The 19432-nt window shown below is 51.7% G+C and overlaps 1 protein-coding gene across 1 annotated transcript in view; it reads right to left on the minus strand.

Annotated features, from left to right (window-relative positions):
- The window catches only part of FER1L6 (fer-1 like family member 6), a 119964-nt gene that overhangs the window by 31961 nt on the left and 68571 nt on the right, over nucleotides 1-19432 (minus strand). Inside the window, exons 22-30 of the mRNA XM_021719494.1 lie at nucleotides 12195-12305; nucleotides 11779-11940; nucleotides 10484-10664; nucleotides 8707-8924; nucleotides 6627-6749; nucleotides 5391-5430; nucleotides 4083-4198; nucleotides 2647-2778; nucleotides 1666-1791 (exon numbers count right to left, since the gene is read on the minus strand). Of these exons, the coding sequence (XP_021575169.1) occupies nucleotides 1666-1791; nucleotides 2647-2778; nucleotides 4083-4198; nucleotides 5391-5430; nucleotides 6627-6749; nucleotides 8707-8924; nucleotides 10484-10664; nucleotides 11779-11940; nucleotides 12195-12305 (1209 nt within the window). The remainder of the gene's footprint in view (nucleotides 1-1665; nucleotides 1792-2646; nucleotides 2779-4082; nucleotides 4199-5390; nucleotides 5431-6626; nucleotides 6750-8706; nucleotides 8925-10483; nucleotides 10665-11778; nucleotides 11941-12194; nucleotides 12306-19432) is intronic.

A 19432-nucleotide genomic window follows, 5' to 3' on the forward strand; every position in this document is an offset into this window, starting at 1 on the left:
GGAACGAACCCTCCTCCAATCTCTGGTCCCCAGAAATGCTCCCTCTCCTTCATTACTCACACTCTCTATTTTTGCGTTCCCCAGACTGGGCCCCACAGAACATTATTAGCTCTGTAGGGTTTTCCGTAGGGGAAAATAAGGTGTGATGAAGGTTTAGTAATTGCCATTAAAGATACAGCTTAAACAGCTTTTTTGCTTCCGAAATTCTCAGAGCTGTGGACGAGCTGATGAGATTTGTGAAACTCAGGGGCTAGAGAAGGGGCCAGGTACCATTTCTCAAGCTCATGTGAACACGTGGCCCGTGTCCTGAGGAAGGCATATCGCAACCTCCCGAGACAACAGTGACCTCCAAAAAAATGTTGAAAACGTAAAATTAAACCGTCCTGTGATAGGTTTCTGTCAGTGAGTCTAACCATCTTGCGGTGGCTGTGTGTCAGTGAGTCTGAACCACTCTGCAGTGGGTGTTTACCAGTGAGTCTAAACCATCTTGTGACGGGTGTTTGTCAGAGAGTTTAAGCCATCCTAGGATGGGCGTTTACCAGTAGAGACCACCCGGCACTGTCAGCGACTCTTACAGACACGTCTTTCCACCTAGACTGACTTCCTTGAGGGCAGAGACTGTGATTCTGTCACAGCATCCCTGGCACATGGTGGCTGTGGGGATGACAAGACGAGGACCGATGGCGGGAACCTGAGAACCCCATGACGGGAGAACACGTTGACCTTCCTTAGCGCTAAAGAACAAGTGGTTTGAATCTAGTGCTTCATTTAGGCTTCCTCAAAAGGATGCAGGCAATGGAAGCAGAGAGCTGATGTAAGGCAGGAGTTTTACCAGTGGTTGCAACTACACAAATCACGTCCAAGGTCAGGAGGTAAAAACAACTCTCTGAGCCCTTGGGGTTCACACAGTTGCTTTGGTTGGGCATTAAATTTGGCCCTGAGCTTCCCGGCACTCAGGCCAAAAAGTTTCCTAATTAAAGTCTTGTTCCCTCATTATCAGAAAGGGGAAGCCCAGAGGAGATGACGTCTTTCTTGGAAATACATCCAAAATGAACTTGCGACTGGCTGTACAGCTGAGGCACAGCCACGGGGGAGAATTTACAGGAACGCTGCCCTGTTCCACGCTGGTTCTTCCCTGTCTTGCCTGCAAGTTTCCTGCTTTCATCCTAAGTGGTTCCCGTTCCTGCCAGATGAAATGATACAGAGTGGTCCTATTTGCCCAGAAAAGCCAGGAAACGTCCATGTTACCAACCCAACTTGAACTGTGTTCCCCTCAAATTCCCATGTTGAGCCCTTGACTCCTAAGGTGAGTGTATTTGGAGATACGCCTTTAAGGAGGTAACTAAGGCTAATGAAGTCGTAGAGATTGGACCCTGATCTGACAGGGCCAGTGTCCTTACAAGAAGAGCAGGAGACACCAGGGCTCCCTCCCCCCTCTGTGTGCACGGAGGAAAGGACACACGAGGCCACAGCAGGAAGGCGGCTGTCCACCAGCCAGCAAGAGAGGCCTCACCAGAAACCAGCCCTGATGGCACCTTGGCTGTAGATGTCTAGTGTTCAGAACTGTGGGAAACACACAACTGTTGATCAAGCCCCCAGGCTGCTCTGTTCTGTGATGGCAGAACGAGCAGACCAACACAGCCCCTCGGAGCAACCTTGACTCACCGCCACGACATACACCCTGATCAGGACGTTGACAGGGTGGTTGGGTGGAATCCCCTGCTGGATCCTCAGCTGCCCGCTGTCCTCGGAGCCAGAGTCCTCGAGGCTTTTGTAAATGCAGAAGGAGCCCTGGAACCACAAAGTAAGACGGTGGCACGTTCCCCCACAGCCACAGAGAGCGCAGCGCTGGGCACACCAGCACCACCTGAGACTCAGCAGGACCTGGGGGCACTACCCTTGCCAGCGGGCTGTCCTCGGGCGACGCATGTGTCTGCTTGTCTCCAAGATCCTCCTGGCACATTGGTCATCGTGTTGCACATGGACACCCGCCTCACAGGACACCCCGTGAGGGGACACCGAGGGCGTCTTCCAAGCAGGGGCCGTGGAAGTACTTCCCTGTGATCTCACCCAACCTGATTGTAGGATCCCTATTTCCAGGCACGACAACTGTGGCTCAGGGAGGAGAAGTGCACTGTGTCAGGTCATATAGCTTGTGAGTACGACAGCCAGGATTTCAATCCAGGTCAGCAAACTGCAGGGCCCATGTTGATTCCACACTCCTTGCTGCATACAAGGAACGGTGTGCAGTAGGTTTACGGTAAAGACTGGCTCCTGCTTTGTGACACTGACATGGCAGTTCCATCAGTGGAAGACCTTGTGCCATCTGATTGACTTAAGTGTCCTATGGTGGGCTTGCATGCAACACATGTATGGTGTGTCGGGGCGGAGACAGCAAAGTAAAGTTAAATATTATAGGTATAAATATAACATCCCACCAGACTCAGCGCCAATGTGTTGGTCATAACTCAATAATATCTGAGAAGCCTGGGGCTAGGTTTTGTTGGGTTGCAGAGAGGGTCTTGAGAAAAGACTAAGGGTTTTCTTCACACGCATCCCACACCACAATTCCGTGAACAGAAATGAGTCGTGTCTGATGTTTACGGACAGGAAGAGCCAGAAAAAGATGCTAACAATGGAACCTGCCTTAAATTTTCCCACGACTCGGTCTCCATCAAGACCATGGTCGTCTTCTGTAGATTTGCCTCTGAAGAGCTCAAAGGTCTTCACCCAGTCTTCAAAATTGTTGAATTCGCTCTCGAGCTCGCCGTCATATATCTTTGGGAAAAGGGAGAAGATTGTGCTGAGAGAAAGGAAGCCCATGGCTGAGAAATGCCAAGATTCTCCAAAACCAGCCTTGATATATGCCCCTTGGAAAGACCCAAGAGACCACTGATAATTAATCTTCAGCAAAATAAGAAATAGGGGCTGGCTCGGCATTCATGGAAATGACTGCTACTCTGAATTTTATGACACATTTTCATAAACTTTTAAATTCCAAAAAGTATAGCTAAACCAAACAAAATTAAATATACAGTTATAAATACAACTAACTTTTTATAACTAATTGATGTCATTGGTTGTTGGATATAGACTGTAACATTTTGAGGAGATTCAATTCCACAATGTTCATTAAACATCTAATTTTTTTTTTTTTTGAATTGGAGTCTCACTCCGTTACCCAGGCTAGAGTGCAGTATCACACTTACGGCCACCCCAGCATCAACCTGGTGGGCTCTGGCGATCCTTCCGCCTCAGCCTTCCAAGTAGCCGGAACTACAGGTGTGCACTACCACACCTGGCTAATTTTTTTTTTTGTAAAGATGAAGTCTTGCCAAGTTGTCCAGGCTGGTCTCGAACCCTCAGACTCGGGCAATCCACTTGCCTTGGCCTCCCAAAGTGCTGGGATGACAGACTGAGCCAACAAGTCCAGCCAAACATCTAATTCTTAACACATATAAAGTGATGGAATATTTATCTTGATTGGAACGCAGAAAGACAGGAATTTTCCAATTGGGAAATTATACATACACTTTAGAAATGCAAAGTCGAGTTGAATTTTAGGCCTGGTAATATAATTAAATTGCTTATTCAACTTTCCTATTAAAATTACTTGCCCAAATTGGTTATCTCCGCATGTAATTTTCACACTCCAAATTTTCACATCCGTCAATCTGTCCCTAGCTAATGCCCTCTACTAATGTTAAGAGTGGTCTGATGGAGATGCCTCTAGTTGTAGTTAAGGCTCCTGCTATTCTGAGTGTGAACACAGCAGCGTGAGGATGTCAGCTCCTAGGGGCGAGCCAGGGGACCTCAAATACTGCAAATAACTTTGTTGGGTCCAATCTAAACAGTGCAAGCTGTGTCCCGTCTCAATATGAGGATACAGGAAACAGAAAATGAACAAGCGCCCTTGCCTTGTTTACGTAAGTATCAAATTTTTCTTCTCCGCATCAATGATTATCATGAAGACAAAGCGAAGTCAATCAGACAAAGGCATCGCTTGGGTTGACCAAGCACTAACAGAGCCCGCTGCTGAGCTGCCCACCCCATCCTCGGCAGAGACGCCGGTGGTCACACACCTGCAAGATGGCCAGGTTGGGGATTCCATCATCTCTGATTTTCTTCTTGAGCATTTTGTCTTTCTTCTTCTTTGGGCCATCTTCCATGTCTACCACGACCTCACCTGGTGTTGCCTCTGTGGAGAGTCAGTAGAAATTAGATTTCTCAAGACAGTTGAGATAAGAAGGAACAAAGCCAAGCGCCTTCCTTCCCTTTGCCATGGCATGTGTCATAAGCCATGACCCTTCTTTTTAAAAAGAGATAGCAACTTTTTGGGCGGGACTGCTATGTGTGGCCTGTACACCGCATGCGTGTGTGAGGGCACCATTTGGAGGATCTCCCAGGGCTGAGCAGTGTGTGGGCCTGTCCCAGTTTATGTCAGAACAAATTAATCGAGGCATGGAGAGAGTGAGTGATTCACCCATTCACCCAACCAGCAAAGAACAGGCCCAGGTCTGGACGGACTCCAAGGCTTTGCGTTTCATGCCCTCTCAAACCTGTTTAGGGACCTGAGATTCATGCAGATGAACATGAAGCCCAAGCGTGCCAAGGGTCTCACACAAGTCAAGCTGTGTGATGACCTAGCAATGCTTCAGCAGCAGGCCCTGGGGTAGGGGGAACTGCCAGAGATAAACTGCCATTTTCTAGCTGTGTGAATTTGGACAAGTTACATGCTCCATCATCTGCAAGGTGAAAATACTGCTGCCTATGACGTGGGGTGATCTTAGAATTAAATGGGCTAATTCGGAGTGGTCTGCGGAATGGAGCTTTGGCTGGTGTTCCTACTTCTGTCAGGGTCAAAGGAAACACCATTGGCTGCGTGGTGCTATGGTCGTACTGAAGCCGAGACCCACCGTAAGCTTGAATCGAGTGTGCGGCTATTTCAAACCCCAGGCTTCTTTCCTTGAGCTGCTGCCAAGCCAGATCTACCCAATCCTTGCAGACCAAGCTCTGGAACCTCAATCCAGGTCTTACTCACACTCACCTCGAGTCAAGCCTACCGGTCGGTTTTGGCCAGCCCGTGCTGGCTTGCTTCTATTTTATTCCCCCCACTGTTTCTACAGTAAAATCGACAGAGGGACTCGAACCAGGATGTCGATTCCAGCATGGAACTGGAGTGGGGGAACCGGGATCTGGCTACAGTCCAGGTCACGCAGCCACACGATCTTTGCAAAGGGCTGTCGTCTGCAGAGATGTCTTCTTCACGTGGGACAGGAGGGGGTTGGACTCCAGGACACTTTCCTCCCCCACCCGCCGGCTTCCAGCTTGTAATTTTCTCACTGCCATGGCCCTATTCTATGTCCACATGTCCCCAGAGCCCCACTTACCTGCTCCGCCTTTTTTCTCCTTGAGGGTTTTCTCCTTTGCCTTTGAAAGCGAGAGAGACAAGATGGTTGACACCGCCGTGCCTGGTTTACTCATCCTGACTGTTAACCATTCTGATTCAATGATCCCAGCCCTCTCCATCCTCAGACACACCATTTTAAAAGAGTGTCCAAACAGTCCCCAAGCCGTCCCCCAAATGAAACCTCAGTGCAAAGACCCAGGGACTGGGCGCTGTGGAATGCCCGGCTCTAGAGAAAGGAGGCCACACATCCAAGAGAAGTGCCACCAAGCCACAAACAGCCTTGCCCCTGGGTGCGGTCCCTTCTCAGCCATGGAGAGCAAACCCTCACCCACTCTTTTTCCACCTCCCAGGCACACCCCCGTCTGCACTACGAGTTCTGCCTGCTGGCATGATGGGTCCTCGGGGTGGTACCAGGAATTGGGGAGGTCAACTGAGAAAGGGGAGGGGTGGTGTTCATTGAAGGAAAAGGAGGCTGGAGGCAGGGACTGACACTTGCTTTGGGTGTTTACTGTACACCCATACTTGTGAAACAGTCCTAGGGGAAGACATGGTCTTTCCAGACTAAGGAGCCAGAAGGGTTTCTAGTCCGTTGAATATGAAGATCTCGTCTGACCGCTTGCTCCTTCCTTCTGTACTTGGGGGTGCGGAATCTAACCAACGCAGTCATCGAGCTTGGGTTGATTTTCCACAACCCCCTCTGTGGGTTCTCCCTCCGTGTACCTCGCCCTTGTCTTACACGTGTGCACAAGGCCCTGCCCATGCTCTGGCAACGCTTTGTTGGGGCCAAGACCCCTGCCTTGACTTTGACAACTTCCCACGCAAACTCGGAATCCCACTGGAGACCCGGGTAACTCCACGGGCACCTGGAGCCTCATCATCAGACACCACATGTCCAGAGACCCACATCTCCTTGTTGGGCCCCCCGAGTCTGACTGGGGGAGGCCCCTCCAGCAGCTATGTTGGGCTGGAGATTTGTGCGGCACTGGCAACACAGCTCATCAGCCTGGGTCCCAGCACCAGCTACAACCTGAAGGGCATTTCATAATTCGAGATACTGGTTCTCCCAGGCTTTTTGCCCTTCTGTGGTGAACAGAACCACCCCCAAGTAGGGCCTCTGCATAGTGAAATTTAGAGGGGGTTATGCGGATTTGGGGTGGGAGGAGATGATGTGTCTTTCTGCCGAGGCCCTCGCTGCCACCGCCACAAGACACCCCACCTTCTGTGCTTTCTTCAGGGACGCATAATACTTGGACCACCAGTCAATGACGTTTTCAGCAGACTCATCTGCGATGGTCCGCTTTCTCCTTTTAGTGGACCTCCGGGAAGGCTTCCTGGCATCCTGGCAAGGATGAGGGGAGGGTGATCAGTCAGGCCCCATTTGGCTGCATGCAGGTGGTGGCCTGGTTTCCCGGGAAGAGAACACAGAGGTACCCACTGAGAGGTAGACGGAGGCTGATTTTGTGGTAGTAGCTCTCTGCAACACTTTAGTACACACAACTTTTATACTCTATTCATCCATTCATTTATTAAGCAGCTTTCTTTCTTTTTTTTTTTTTATTTTGAGCTGGAGTCTCACTCTGTCACCCAGGCTGGAGTGCAATGGTATGCTCATGACCACCACCTCCTCAACCCTCTGGGCTCAGGTGGTCCTTCCACCTTGGCCTTCCAAGCAGCTGGGATTACAGGCGTGGGCCACCATGCCTGGCTAATTTTTTGATTTATTGTAGAGATGAGGTCTCATCACGTTGCCCAGGCTGGTGTGGAACTCCTGGGCTCAGGCAGTCCTCCCACCTCTGCCTCTCAAAGTGCTGGGATGACAGGAGTGAGCCACCACACAGGGCCTCAGCAAACATTTGTTAAGCAGATGTGCGCCATTGTGCTTGGCCCTGAGGGTGTGTGGGGAAATTAGGCACCACCCCACACTAGGTGCTTGGAGTTTAGCAGAAGACACAGGCAGACAAGTAAGCGCCCGATCATCTGATACTGACACAGAGCAGAAAGGGCTCTCACCTCAGACAACCATAGGCCACACATCGTTATGTAATTAACAGATATTTTGTAAGTCTCAGCTTCCTCATCTAGGGACAACAATACCTGACTACTTCCCTGCTGTGAGGCTTAAGCGACACAGCTCGCAATTTTTCTGATTTGAACGGGGGCAAATAAACAACACCCACGACAGGAGTGACGGGCGGCAGGAGAGGCCATGACGCACGGGTGGCAGACGGGGACACTCGTGGGAGAAGACAGTGGTCCCACGGAGCCCAAACGTGCAAGGCTCATCATGCATCCCCCACCCGCCCGTCTCTCAGACATCTCCCGAGCCCTCCTATGCGCCAGCACGCTCTTGAGAGTGGGGAAACAGAGTGGCCGAGAAGCTGTCTCTGCCCTGCTGGGGCTCACGGCTGTGTGGTGATGGCAAACCCAGAAACAGAGTTCCGGTGGGAAGTGGCAGGTTTAAGGCTGGGGAGAGAACCCGGGAGGGTCCTCAGAGGGTCCCTGTGCGTGGAAGAGATGGAGCGACTGGGGGGGGGGGCACATCCAGCCATCGATCTCACCCTGCTTCTCATTTCAGCCTCTGCCATTCCCTGGGCAGGCAGTTCCTTAGGACTTTCTTAAAGGGCCTTCTCCTGTAACTCAACCCCCAAACCAGGACTTTGCAAACGGATTTGTGACTTAGGAAGATCAACCATAGATCCTTGTTTCATTGTTCTGTGTAGCCTTGCCTATCTTGCCTTCCAGAGTCTCAGCCAACTGAAGATGACAGGTCTCCTCTTTAGAACACCAAAGATGCCTCTTTTTGGTCCTGTATGACCTTGAACAAAACAGGCTCTAAATATTCGTAGAATGGGCCTGAAATAAGAAGCCAAGCTAATGAGCTCAGAATAGTTTCCGTCTAATTAAATATCACCGTCACGTTTGATTGAGTGCTTTAATTTCATGCACATTGACTTTCTGATTCTATAACAAGGCTGTGAAGTGGGTATCAATAGCCCCATCTTACAAGGGATGAGCTGACACTCAGAAATGGGACATTGTCGTAGGCTGGGTGTGGTGGTTCTTGCCTGTAATCCCAGCACTTTGGGAGGTTGAAGCAGGAGGATTGCTTGAGCCCAGGAGTTTGAGACCATTCTGGGCAATATAGTGAGAACTCATCTCTTTGAGAGAGAGAGACAGAGAGAGAGAGAGAGTTTCTTGCCAGTAGTCAATACTGTTGGTAGGAGGGAAAGTTTGTGTCTAGAGCCCCAGGGCAAACTCCAGTAAGCCTGTAAACAGGAAGAGAGACACAATCTGACCTTCACTTTTCCGTCTCTTGGTGACTCCTGGGCTGCAGGTTTGTGCTCAGGCTCTAGCACTGGGGAGGAGTCAGGGATGTCAACCAGGACAGCCGGCCGGGCCTGGGCAGAGTCGGGTACCACTGTGGCTGGCGGCTCAACATCCACATAGATGTGATCAGTTGGGAGGTCCTGGGAGGCGTTGAGGGGTTCAGAAGACTCGGTGGCTGTGAGTGCATCTGGAATCGTGGACGTGACAGCACGTAGGTCAGGGGGCTGGGCTGCAGTGCGGGGTGTCACTCAGGGACCGACGACTAGGGGGTCAGACAGACCTGGGTTCACATACGGCAAGTTACGTCTCTGAACCTCATTTTCCTTGCTTGCCAAATCATAGTAAAAACACCCATTGCAGGCTGGGTGCGGTGGCTCACACCTATAATCCCAGCACTTTAAGAGGTCGAGGTGAGAGGATTGCCTGAGCCCAGGGGTTCGAGACCAGCCTGGGCAACTTGGCAAGACCTCATTTCTACAGTACATCAGAAAATTAGCCAGGTGTGATGGTGCACACCTGTAATTCCATCTACTTGGAAGGCTGAAGCAGAATGATCACCTGAGCCCAGCAGGTCGAAGCTGCGGTGGCCGTGAATAGCGTGCCACTGCACTCCAGCCTGGGTGACACAGTGAGACTCTAAGAAAAACAAACAAAAAACACCCATTGCATGGAAGGTGAAGCAAGATCATGATGGAACGCATCTGGTGCGCAAGATGGCGTCAGTAAATGATTGTATTTGTCATCGATCCCTCAGAGCAATTTTAATCAATTGTGGTCCCCGGTATCTAGAGCATCGATGTTCAGGGCACAGGTTTTCTGTGTTGATTGTCTCCCCCAGTGTGTTAATATGGGGAGACTTTGGAGCTCCACAGGGCTGTAAATCCCCTTACAACCCCCAAGGATAGGCAGAATTCTGAGCATCTGAGTTCACATGCTTGGCAGGGAGCAGGGTTATACCCTGGGCTTTACGAGATTCTTAACTGGGCTGTTGATACCACAAGAAGGTATAACACTGTCCTTCGCTGCCTAAGGTTCTCACCTCTTCAATCTGTGCTGTAAGCTTCAATACTTAGAAACATTCCCCAGTGGGGGTCCCCCATCCCTGCTGTAGCCCCTAGAGTTTCTCTCTTCTTCAGATGCTGACTTTTCAACAGCAAATTCAACCCAACAAACTCCTACAGGCATCTACTCTGTGCAGGGCACAGAGACAAATAAACCAGTGGGACAGACTTGAAAACTCAGAAACAGGACATTTGTGGCACCAGATGAGGACATTCATGAGGAAGATGCAAGTACAAAGCACGGGGACAGGAATGAGTGGTTAGCAGACCCTTCAGGGGAAAGTGGTACACTATACCGGGAGAAATGCAGGCGGATTCCTACTCCAGACTCTGCATAAATGCTGGTGAACTAAAGATCTCAATATGAAACTAAAACCCTAGAACTGATAGAAGAAAACGTCTTTATGACTGAGGGGTGAGAAAGGGTTTCTTAACCAAGACTTCAAAAGTACAAACCATAAAGTGTAGGACACAGATGGGTCTGAGTATATCGCTGAGGATTTCTGCTCAAAAACGGGGACTGCAGATGAGGTTAGCAGTTGTCCCTCTAGGAAAAGCTAGGCAGAGGGGACTGCGGACGCCAGCTTGTGGAAGATAAGCCTAACCCATGGCTGTGGCATCCTGGAGCCAGTCCCAGCAGGCACCTGCAGGTGCCATGACCCAGAGTCTCGGAACCACCTCCTACCTGGCCCGGGTGGGCTCCTGTCCTCCTGTGGGCCGAGGGCCGGGGGCTCCCTGGGTTTGCACAGGAATTGCTTGAGACAGTTGACGGTGTAGGTGCCCACCAGTGTGCTCCTGCCAAAGGCGCGCCAGTCCACCACGCAGAGGCTCAGGGGCGGGTGCAACAGCTCGTTCTCCGGCAGCTCCTGTGGGGAAGTTGGTGACTCGGGGCTCCGCCAGTCTGGGTCTGACCGCTCGGGATGGCCAGCCCGTCCTTGGCGGACCCAGAGCAAGCCAGGTTCCCCACGCCCCTTCCCCTGCTGCCACCCAGTCCCACCTAGCCTGCCCAGTGTCCTGCCAACACTGGGAGCAATGTCTTCCCACGCCAGGGAGAAACCACCCAGACTGTGAGGGGCGTCTCCATGACAGCCGATCCTGGGGTCAAGTGGCAGACATCCCTGCTTCCTCCCACCCCAGCATCGCCTCCAGACCTCTCATCTCAGGTGACCACTTCCCCTGGCCCAGGGAGAACAGCAGAAAAGAGCAAGCCCTTGACCATAGTGCTTGGAGGAGGGGCAGGGCCCTGGCACTCATCTCCCCTGGTGGCCCCAAGGCTCAATGGAGCGTGATACAAAAGGTTTGCAAACACCACGGGCATTCTTCCGCTGTGGTCTTGGCTCATTTAGAATGCGTGTTCAGTGGAGCTGGCCGGGTTGGACAAATCAATTTTTCCTTCCCAGTTAGAGCACCAAAAAAGTGTGTTGAAATAAACAAAAGCACAGGTGCCAAAAACATCATTTTAGAAGGATCAGTTCACGTGTAAATTAACATTTTAAATACAAGTAATTTTTCAAAACTCAACCACGAGGGTAAGCTTCACGAGACGAACTTCTAGACCAGCAGCCTACAACGTCAGCGCAGGGGAGGGCTCGCCAAACCAGAGACAGCTACACCCCCGCCCCCAACAGTGTCTGGCTCAGTGGCGTAATGGCCGAGCCTGGGAATGAGCATCTCTAACAAGGTCCCAGGCGATGCTGGTGTCGATGACCCAGAGGCCACACTTTGGAAACCACTGTTCTGGGCAGAAGCTTGTCATTGTACTTTGATGGACTATGAGATCTGCACCAGGAAATGTTTGAATAAAGTCGACCAAAACAACAAAACTCATCCCAATCGCATCCTGAAATTCTGGCTTTTCACTGAGTGAGACTGTTCTCTCTTGCAGGCAGCAGACACCAGAGCCCCAGACACCTCTTAAGCCCTGCAAATGGGGCCCAGGTGAAGGGGGGTGGGGACCCAGCAGGCAGGGGCAGCACGTACCACTTCGAAGGCATCAGCCTGCACGCTGAAGTTTGGGTTGTTCTTGTAGCTCTGGATCACACAGGACTTCACTCCGCGGCCCCCACACTCGACCAGCACCTGCGGCCGGTCCACCGACAGGAGCTGCACCTTCTTCATCTCCCGGACTCCCCAGAAGAGCACCTGAGGGGCCAGCAGAGCTGTCACCGAAGACCACGGAGGGGCCCAAGCCATTGGGTCTGGAGGGGGAAGCCAGACGCACCCAAGGGCCGCACGATGCTCTTGAAGGAAGGACAGCACCCATCTGGCTGCCGTGAGCTGGGTGGAGTTTTCTCTGGGTCTGCTTCCCCTCCCACCACACCCCTCCATGAGCCATGCGGGGCCATGGCCCTTGAGCCCGAGAGACCAGCGCAGATCCCCGAGTCCCTTGAACCCACCTCCACTCGGTACTTGCTCAACACCGGCCGGATGTTGGCAGGCACCGGATAGATCTGGGCGACATCTGGCGGGTCGACAGGAGGGAGCCCTTGCGGCCCAGATGCAGGGACCTGCCAGGCAGGACGAGCACAGGTTAGAAGGAAGATGACCGCGCCACACGGTTACTTCGTCAGTGAGACGGCCGCTGTCCCGTCACCAGGCCACATTTCCAGCTTAAAATGCAACAAGGGCATGAGCTACTGATTAATTGATAAATACATTCATTGACAAGGGCAGCCAACATGTCGTGAGCACTTATGCTGCGCCACAGGTTGGGGAGAGAGCCTCTGGTGAGCTCACAGCATGGGGAGGAGAAGACAGATAAGCAGGGACAGAGAGCCCCGCAGTGAGCAGGGGAGGGCCCACGCAGATGCTGAACCTTCAAGTCTTAACCCTCTTTCCTTCCGACTTCCCAAGATCCCCAGAAGAGCCGTCGTGCACGGCTACCAAACGAGATTTGGATTTAATCCCACCGAGACTACGTCTTAGTGAAACAGAAAACAAGGTCTGGGGAAGGCGGAGCCCAGGGTGGAAGCGTGTCCCCTCTCGGGACCTTGGGGCCAAGGAAGCTCGAAAGCAGCTGCTGGACTCTGCTGGACTCCTACCCCAAGGGCTCCCCGCGTCCTACTCAGGAGAAGGTCCCCTCCCTGCGGGCCATTCCCACTGCCCTCAGGCCTGGTCGGCCCATACGCCTTTCAGACAGGCCCTGATCCTAGCTACCAGGGCCGTCCTCCTCTCCTCGACATCCTTTGTGTGCAGTGTCCTCTATGTAGGCCTAGTACAGAAATTAGGGGGGTGGAGTCTGAAACCAGCTCTGCCGCATGACCTGCAAAGATCACTCTGTCTGAGCCTGAGCTACAGTGCCGGACCACCCTCAAGCCCCTCGGGGATCAGATGTTTATGAACTTGGCTTCAGTGCGGGGGTCCTCCTTGCAGGCTGTGTGTCCACCTGAAAGGTCTGTGGGGCGTCGGCCAGAAGTCTCTCTGCTTTGCCCCTCCTTCGGCCCCCCAGCGCACCCCCACAGTGACCTCCTGACACAGGCCAGCCAGTCGATGGACACACCAGCTCCCCATGCTGGAGAAAGCCCGATGGCCCGCCAGGACCTGCAGAGCGTGCACGTCACAGTGTTCTTCGTGGGCAGACGCGTTCCAGTCTGTGAAGGCAGACGCGAGGAAGCAGATGACCAGAAAGCTCCAGAGAGGGAGAGCCGACACCGTAGATGTGAAGCCGGCCTGAGACAACGGTGCTGCGGCAGCACCAGCCCAGAGAGAGGCTGGGAGGGACAGGGTGAGCACCAATGGCCGCCAGGAGCCTAAGGCACCACCTCACGGGAACGCCAGGGGCTCCCCTGACTTCAAAGGTGAAACCACAAAACCACAGGGATGCACAGGCCAGGTTGCCTCTGGACGTGCTTTGAAAACAGCCTTGCGTTTCCTGATCCTGGGCTGTCGTGGTGTCAGCCTGGGACAGGCCCAAAGACGCCTTGCTCCTGGAGGGCCCACATATGCTTCCTGGCCTTCCACGCTGCCCTGGAAGGTCCCACTCATGGCAGAGGCAGGACGACCTTGCTGCTAGCCAAGACTGAGGTTTTCAGTGAAATGGGTTGGTTGCTGACTGCGAATCCATGGGGTATGCAGTCCCTCAGCGCTCGGAGGCAGTGGAAATACGGGGCCGTGTTATGAAAGTAAAAGAGTAAGAATTGCAGGTGAGTGGGATATGCTGGGTTGGGAGCCAGACTGCTCTCTCATCCCAGGGGAGATAAATCAGCACCTCAAGGCAGGTCGAGTTTCTGGGTGGGGACCAGGCTGGACAGGTGAGGCATGTAGGGGGCAAAACTCAGGGGGACACTCACTCCTGGGCAGCTATGACCCTGGTTCCAGCCCTGTCCCTCTGAAAGCTCCCCAGTGCCTTCTCTCTCTGTCTCACTTGGTCTACCATGTATACACCTATTACATCGTCTTCGGTGCAGCAGGTAGTGTCCCATCTTGGGCTCCATAAATGACTAGCTGTGTGAGCTTGGAAAGGTTACTGTGTCTCTGAGCCTCCGTTCTACTGTGGAAAACGAAGATGGTGAATCTAGTTCACAGAGTTGCTGAGACAGCGTGTAAGGCACTTGGCATACTTTCTGCACACAAGACATTTCTTAGGAGTAAAGATAAATGAAATCACTGACCCTGGCACAGATACAAGCTCAACTTCAAATCATCTTAATCTTTAACTGGATGTGGATGACCCAGGATGGCTAGTGGCCCCAAACTATGCCAGAAGTGAATTTAATCCTCTGGAGAAAAATGATACCAGCTTGGGCTTGATTTTTTTCCTAAACATTTTTATGTAAAAGTATCTACCATGCAATGAAGTATGGCATGCATGGCGATAAGATAATGTGATTAAAAAACCAAAAGAAAAAATAACCAAAGAAAGAGATCCGTAGCGATTCAGATTATGTAGTAACCAGACAGGAACTTTAAAGTAACAGTGCTTAATCTGTTCTGTAAGAAACCAGATTAAGAATTCCAACAAATGGAACCTATGCTAAAAAAGAAGAAATGGAAATTCTATGACTGAAAATGTAGTCACCGAAAAGAAGAACATAGTGAATGGGTTTTATTTAAAAGTCAGGTTCTGTTAAAGGCAGGCAAACTGAACTGGAAGATACCACTGTTATGGTATTATGGGTAAAATACAGCTCAGAGAGACAAAAGGAGAGGAGAATGTCAAAGAACGAGAAGCATCAAGGAGAGAATTAAAAGGTCTAACACACGTGTGATTGGAGTCACAGAGGAAGAGAGGAAGGAAGTGAGGTGAGAAGAGGAGGAAAGAGGAGAAGAGAGGAGGGGACGGCAGGGCAGAGGTAAAGCTTGGAGAGACGATGGCCGGCCGATACTCTTCCAACCCTAATTAAAAACATCAGGCCACGTTTTTAAAAGCTCTACAAAACCCAACAGGCTAAAGACAAAGAAAATTGCACTTTAAGGCAGCATGATAAAACTGCCAAAAACCCAAATAAAGATACCTTAAAAACAAAGATGCAACAATAAGGACGCTAACCCACTCACCAACAGAGAAAGAGCAGAGTCTCTGCCTGAAGTTTCTAGTGATATGTAAGGATCAGCCTGCTCCCTCCCTGAGCCCTCACCAGCCGATTGGTAAGTGTATGGCGTCTGCAGAGTCGTGCTCAGTAGACTGTTAATGAACAACTCTCTGTCTTTAAAACAGGGAGGAAAATCACACAGAGATGCTGTCGGCAGCTAATCCAATCTCCTAATTCTGACTTCCAATGAGTGCCAAGCATGAGAGAAGAATATCTTTTTTTTTGTAAGCCAATAGAACTTAAGTTGAATCTGTGCCAGAAAGACAAAGAAGATGAAACACGTGTGCAAAAATCAGAGAAAGCTGCTGTGATAGTAAGAGAAAGATTCCTAGAAAGCTGAAAGACAGGAAGCATGGATTCCACGAAGGCAGAGTTGCTACCTACATCCATGGAGGCTGAGCCCAGCACAACTCTAGGGGGTGCCAGTCACAGAGGTCAAATGGTGATGGCTCTTCTGGGATGTGCAGTGCACCAGCCCTGTGGGAAATCTATGGAAACATTTCTAGGAGTTGAAGGGTGCGGTGGGCAGAATAGTGGCTCCCCAGAGATGGTCACATTCTAATTCCCGGAATCTATAAATAGGTTGTCTTACATGGCACAAAGAGATGTGGCAGATGTGATGACATCAAGGCTCTTGAGACGGGGGGATAAGCCCAGATTATCTGGATAAAATACAGAAAGCAGAACATTCCAAGAAAAGAGGTGAAATCCCAACAGCAGAGAAGAGGACTGGGGTCAGTGAAGGTATCGTCCAGCCTGATCTCTCAGCGCACATGAGATCCGCACTGACACGGCCACGCTGATGATCACACCGCTTTTTGAACAAGTGATGGAGTGAGAAGAAGCCCTAGAGAAACCCCCGGGAATCATGTCTCCTGGCTACACCCCACCAGCAACGCCTCCTCTATCAAATCAGCCCCTGGGAGGCAGCAGGATCTCCGCTCGGTGCTGAGGCAGGGAGGACGGGAGGCCGAGCCCTCCAAGGGCCTCTAAGGATCCACTCGTCCAGCTCCTCGTGACAGATGAGGGGTCTCTGGCCAGAGCCCGCACTGAGGCAGCTCTGAGGAGGGGAAAGAGAGTTGACCGAACCCAGTTCCTTTGGCCTCGAGCCTCGGTTTTCTCGCAGGCAAAATGGGAGTGTTGGACTAGACTTGATCTTCCTGCCAGCCACCCCGCCACCGCTGTCACCCCTGGGCGATTATCCAGGGGACACTCTTGATCAGATTCAGCTTTGCTTCTGAAGAGGAACCCTCATGTTGCCAGGTAAAGCAGGTGCCACTTGACATGCATGAATGTGACTTCAAAAAGAACCCAAGCGATGTCATCGGAATATGTGCTGGGGCGTTTCTCAGATGTTCTCGTCGCTGTTTTGAAGGGGCTGTTGCTCCGAGGAGCAGATTCAGGGGGGTTGCTCCCGTAAGCGCCAGGAGTCTTCCTGCCAACGCGCCACGCCTGAGACCCATGCTCTCACTTCCGAAGGGAGGCTGCAAGTTGACAGAGGCTTCATGGACAGATGGACACCAGGGGGCTTTCTTCTGGGGCAGTTAGAGGGACCGAGGAGGGGAAATTCCCTCCACATCCACGCAACACTATTTAATGCTGGTGTTTTTGTTTTGTTTTGGTTTTGAGTCAGAGTCTCACTCTGCCACCCAGGTGGAGTGCAGTGGCATGCTCACGGTCACTGCAGCCTCCACCTGCTGGGCTCAGGCAATCCTCCCACCTCAGCCTTCCAAGTAGCTGGAACTACAGGTGCGCGCTCCCATGCCTAGCTTATTGTTTGATTTATTGTGGAGATGAGGTCTCACCAAGTTGCCCAGGCGGGTGTTGAACACCTGAGCTTCGGCAATCCTCTCACCTCGGCCTCCCAAAGTGCTGGGATGACAGGCTTGAGTAATGCTGGTTTTTGACCTAAAACTGCTTGTGGACAGACAGTCCCAACCACCAGATTCTTGCTGGAGGAGAGACTGGCCCAGCAGTGCTGAAGGCCACTGTCTGTCCCGAGAGTCCGCATCTCGGGGCACACGCATCTGCTTGTTGACTAGAGCTGTTTCTGTGGAATTTCATTTGGTTTGTAAGACGGAGATTGTTCTAGTCCTGCTGTCTAGCCCCCTAGGCTGTGACCATTATGGAGCTGGCCAATGCTGGAATTTCCCCTCCTCCATCCCTCCAAGAGCTCACTCAGCCTCAGTGCCCCAACAGAGTGCACGCTCTTTCTCCAAGGCACCCATTCCATCCTTAAAAAGTTGTTCCAGCAGGACACGGTGGCTCATCGCTGTCATCACAGCACTTGGGGAGGCTGAGGTGGGAGGACTGCTTGAGGCCAGAAGTTTGAGACCAGCCTGGGCAACATAGTAAGACCTTGTCTCTACAAAAATCAAGAAATTAGCCAGGCATGATGGTGCACGCCTATACCCTCAGCTTAGGAGGCTGACTTGAAAAAATTGCCTGAGCCCAGGAGGTTGAGGCTGCGGTGAGCTGATTCGCGCCACTGTCCTCCAGCCTGGGGGACAGAGTAAGACCCCAACTCAAAAACCAAGAAAGAAAAGAAAAGGTTCTTTCTTAAGGAGAACACAATTCAGACCCTGGTTCAAGTCTTGGATAAGATGGGTGTAAGACTCATCGCTGTGGCCGGATAGAGCCCCCTGGCCATAGATCAGGCGCAGTTTGGTTTTGAATCCAAGTGTGTCCACCTCAAAGCCACCCCTTCTTCACTATGCTCCCCACCCTGAGCTCTGGCTGCCTGGACCCCAGGTTTTCAGCTGCCAAGTTGAGCAAGCCATTACCTTTCTATCCAGCCCAACTTCTGCTCCTAAAATTAATGGTGGCACTGGACATCCTGATGTGATGTCTGTGTCCTCCTCATCATTACAGGAAATAGCTACCTGCAAGTGTTTACTCCATGCCAGGCACTTGGGGCGGGTTGATCACTGTCCCCATTTGTAGGGGAAACAGAGGAAGTGAGTGGCTTACCCATGGCGCATGTGACAGGCAGAGAGCCAGATCCCTGCCACCCACCCAGCCCCAGAGTTTCACTCTTGCCCACCCTGGATGCCTGAGGGATGCTTGCCTTCCGGGCTCTCCACTGAGGAAGTTTCAGCTTCATTTGTTGCATTCTCTAAGACTGGAATTTCTGGAAACCAGCATATCTACATAGACAGTGCTATGGACTGGATGTTTGTGATCTCTGGCTTTGGGGTGGACACACTTGGATTCAAAACCAAACTGCGCCTGATCTATGGCCAGGGGGCTCTATCCGGCCACAGTGATGAGTCTTACACCCATCTTAGCCAAGACTTGAACCAGGGTCTGAATTGTGTTCTGCTTAAGAAAGAACCTTTCTTGCATTGAAATCCTAACCCCAGTGTGATGACACTCACATGTGGGACCTTTGGGGGTGATTAGGTCATGAAGACAGAACCCATATCAGTTGAACTAAAGCCTGGATAAGAGAGACACAAACAACATAATTTCTCTCTCTCAGTCGCGTGAGAATACCAGGTTTGCCAGCACCTTGACTTTGAACTTTCCAGGCTCCAGAACTGTGAGAAATAAACTTTCATTATTTCAGTCACCCAGTCTACGCAGCCTGAACAGACTAGGAAAGGGGAATCGGCCTGAGCTAGAAGAAAAGTGCCACCCACCCCCAATGCCTCAGGGCGTGGAAGGTCAGGGAGAGAAACCTCCCGGCTGCTGGCCCACCTACCCACGCCTCTTCCGGGTCCACCCCTCGTCCTGTCTGGTCCCCTATTGGACAGTCGAACTTCATTCAGCGTCTCTGTGTTTCCTCCCAATATCCCTCCTCCACTTTCTAAGGAAGTCTTCCGAGACACATGCTCATAAAATCCTCCAGGGCTTAGTGGGAAGGACGGTGAGCCCTGGGTCCTTGGGAAACTGTATAAGGAGCAGAAGGTTCTGAAGGTTCGAGTGCAACATGCAGCTCAGCTGTGTGATGAGGTGAGTCCATCAGTCATTCACCCTCCGCTGACTTTCTGCAACACGGGAACCGTGTAATCCATCGGCGGATAGAGGGAGGGCAGGGGTGATACGAGGCAGCAAGCAACACCGAGCACGCTGTCAGTCTCATGTCAGACTCATGTCTGCAG

The sequence above is a fragment of the Carlito syrichta genome, unplaced genomic scaffold (genome assembly GCF_000164805.1).
Source record: "Carlito syrichta isolate Samal-C Ts95f unplaced genomic scaffold, Tarsius_syrichta-2.0.1 Scaffold314769, whole genome shotgun sequence".
In the NCBI taxonomy this organism is placed as follows: Eukaryota; Metazoa; Chordata; class Mammalia; order Primates; family Tarsiidae; genus Carlito; species Carlito syrichta.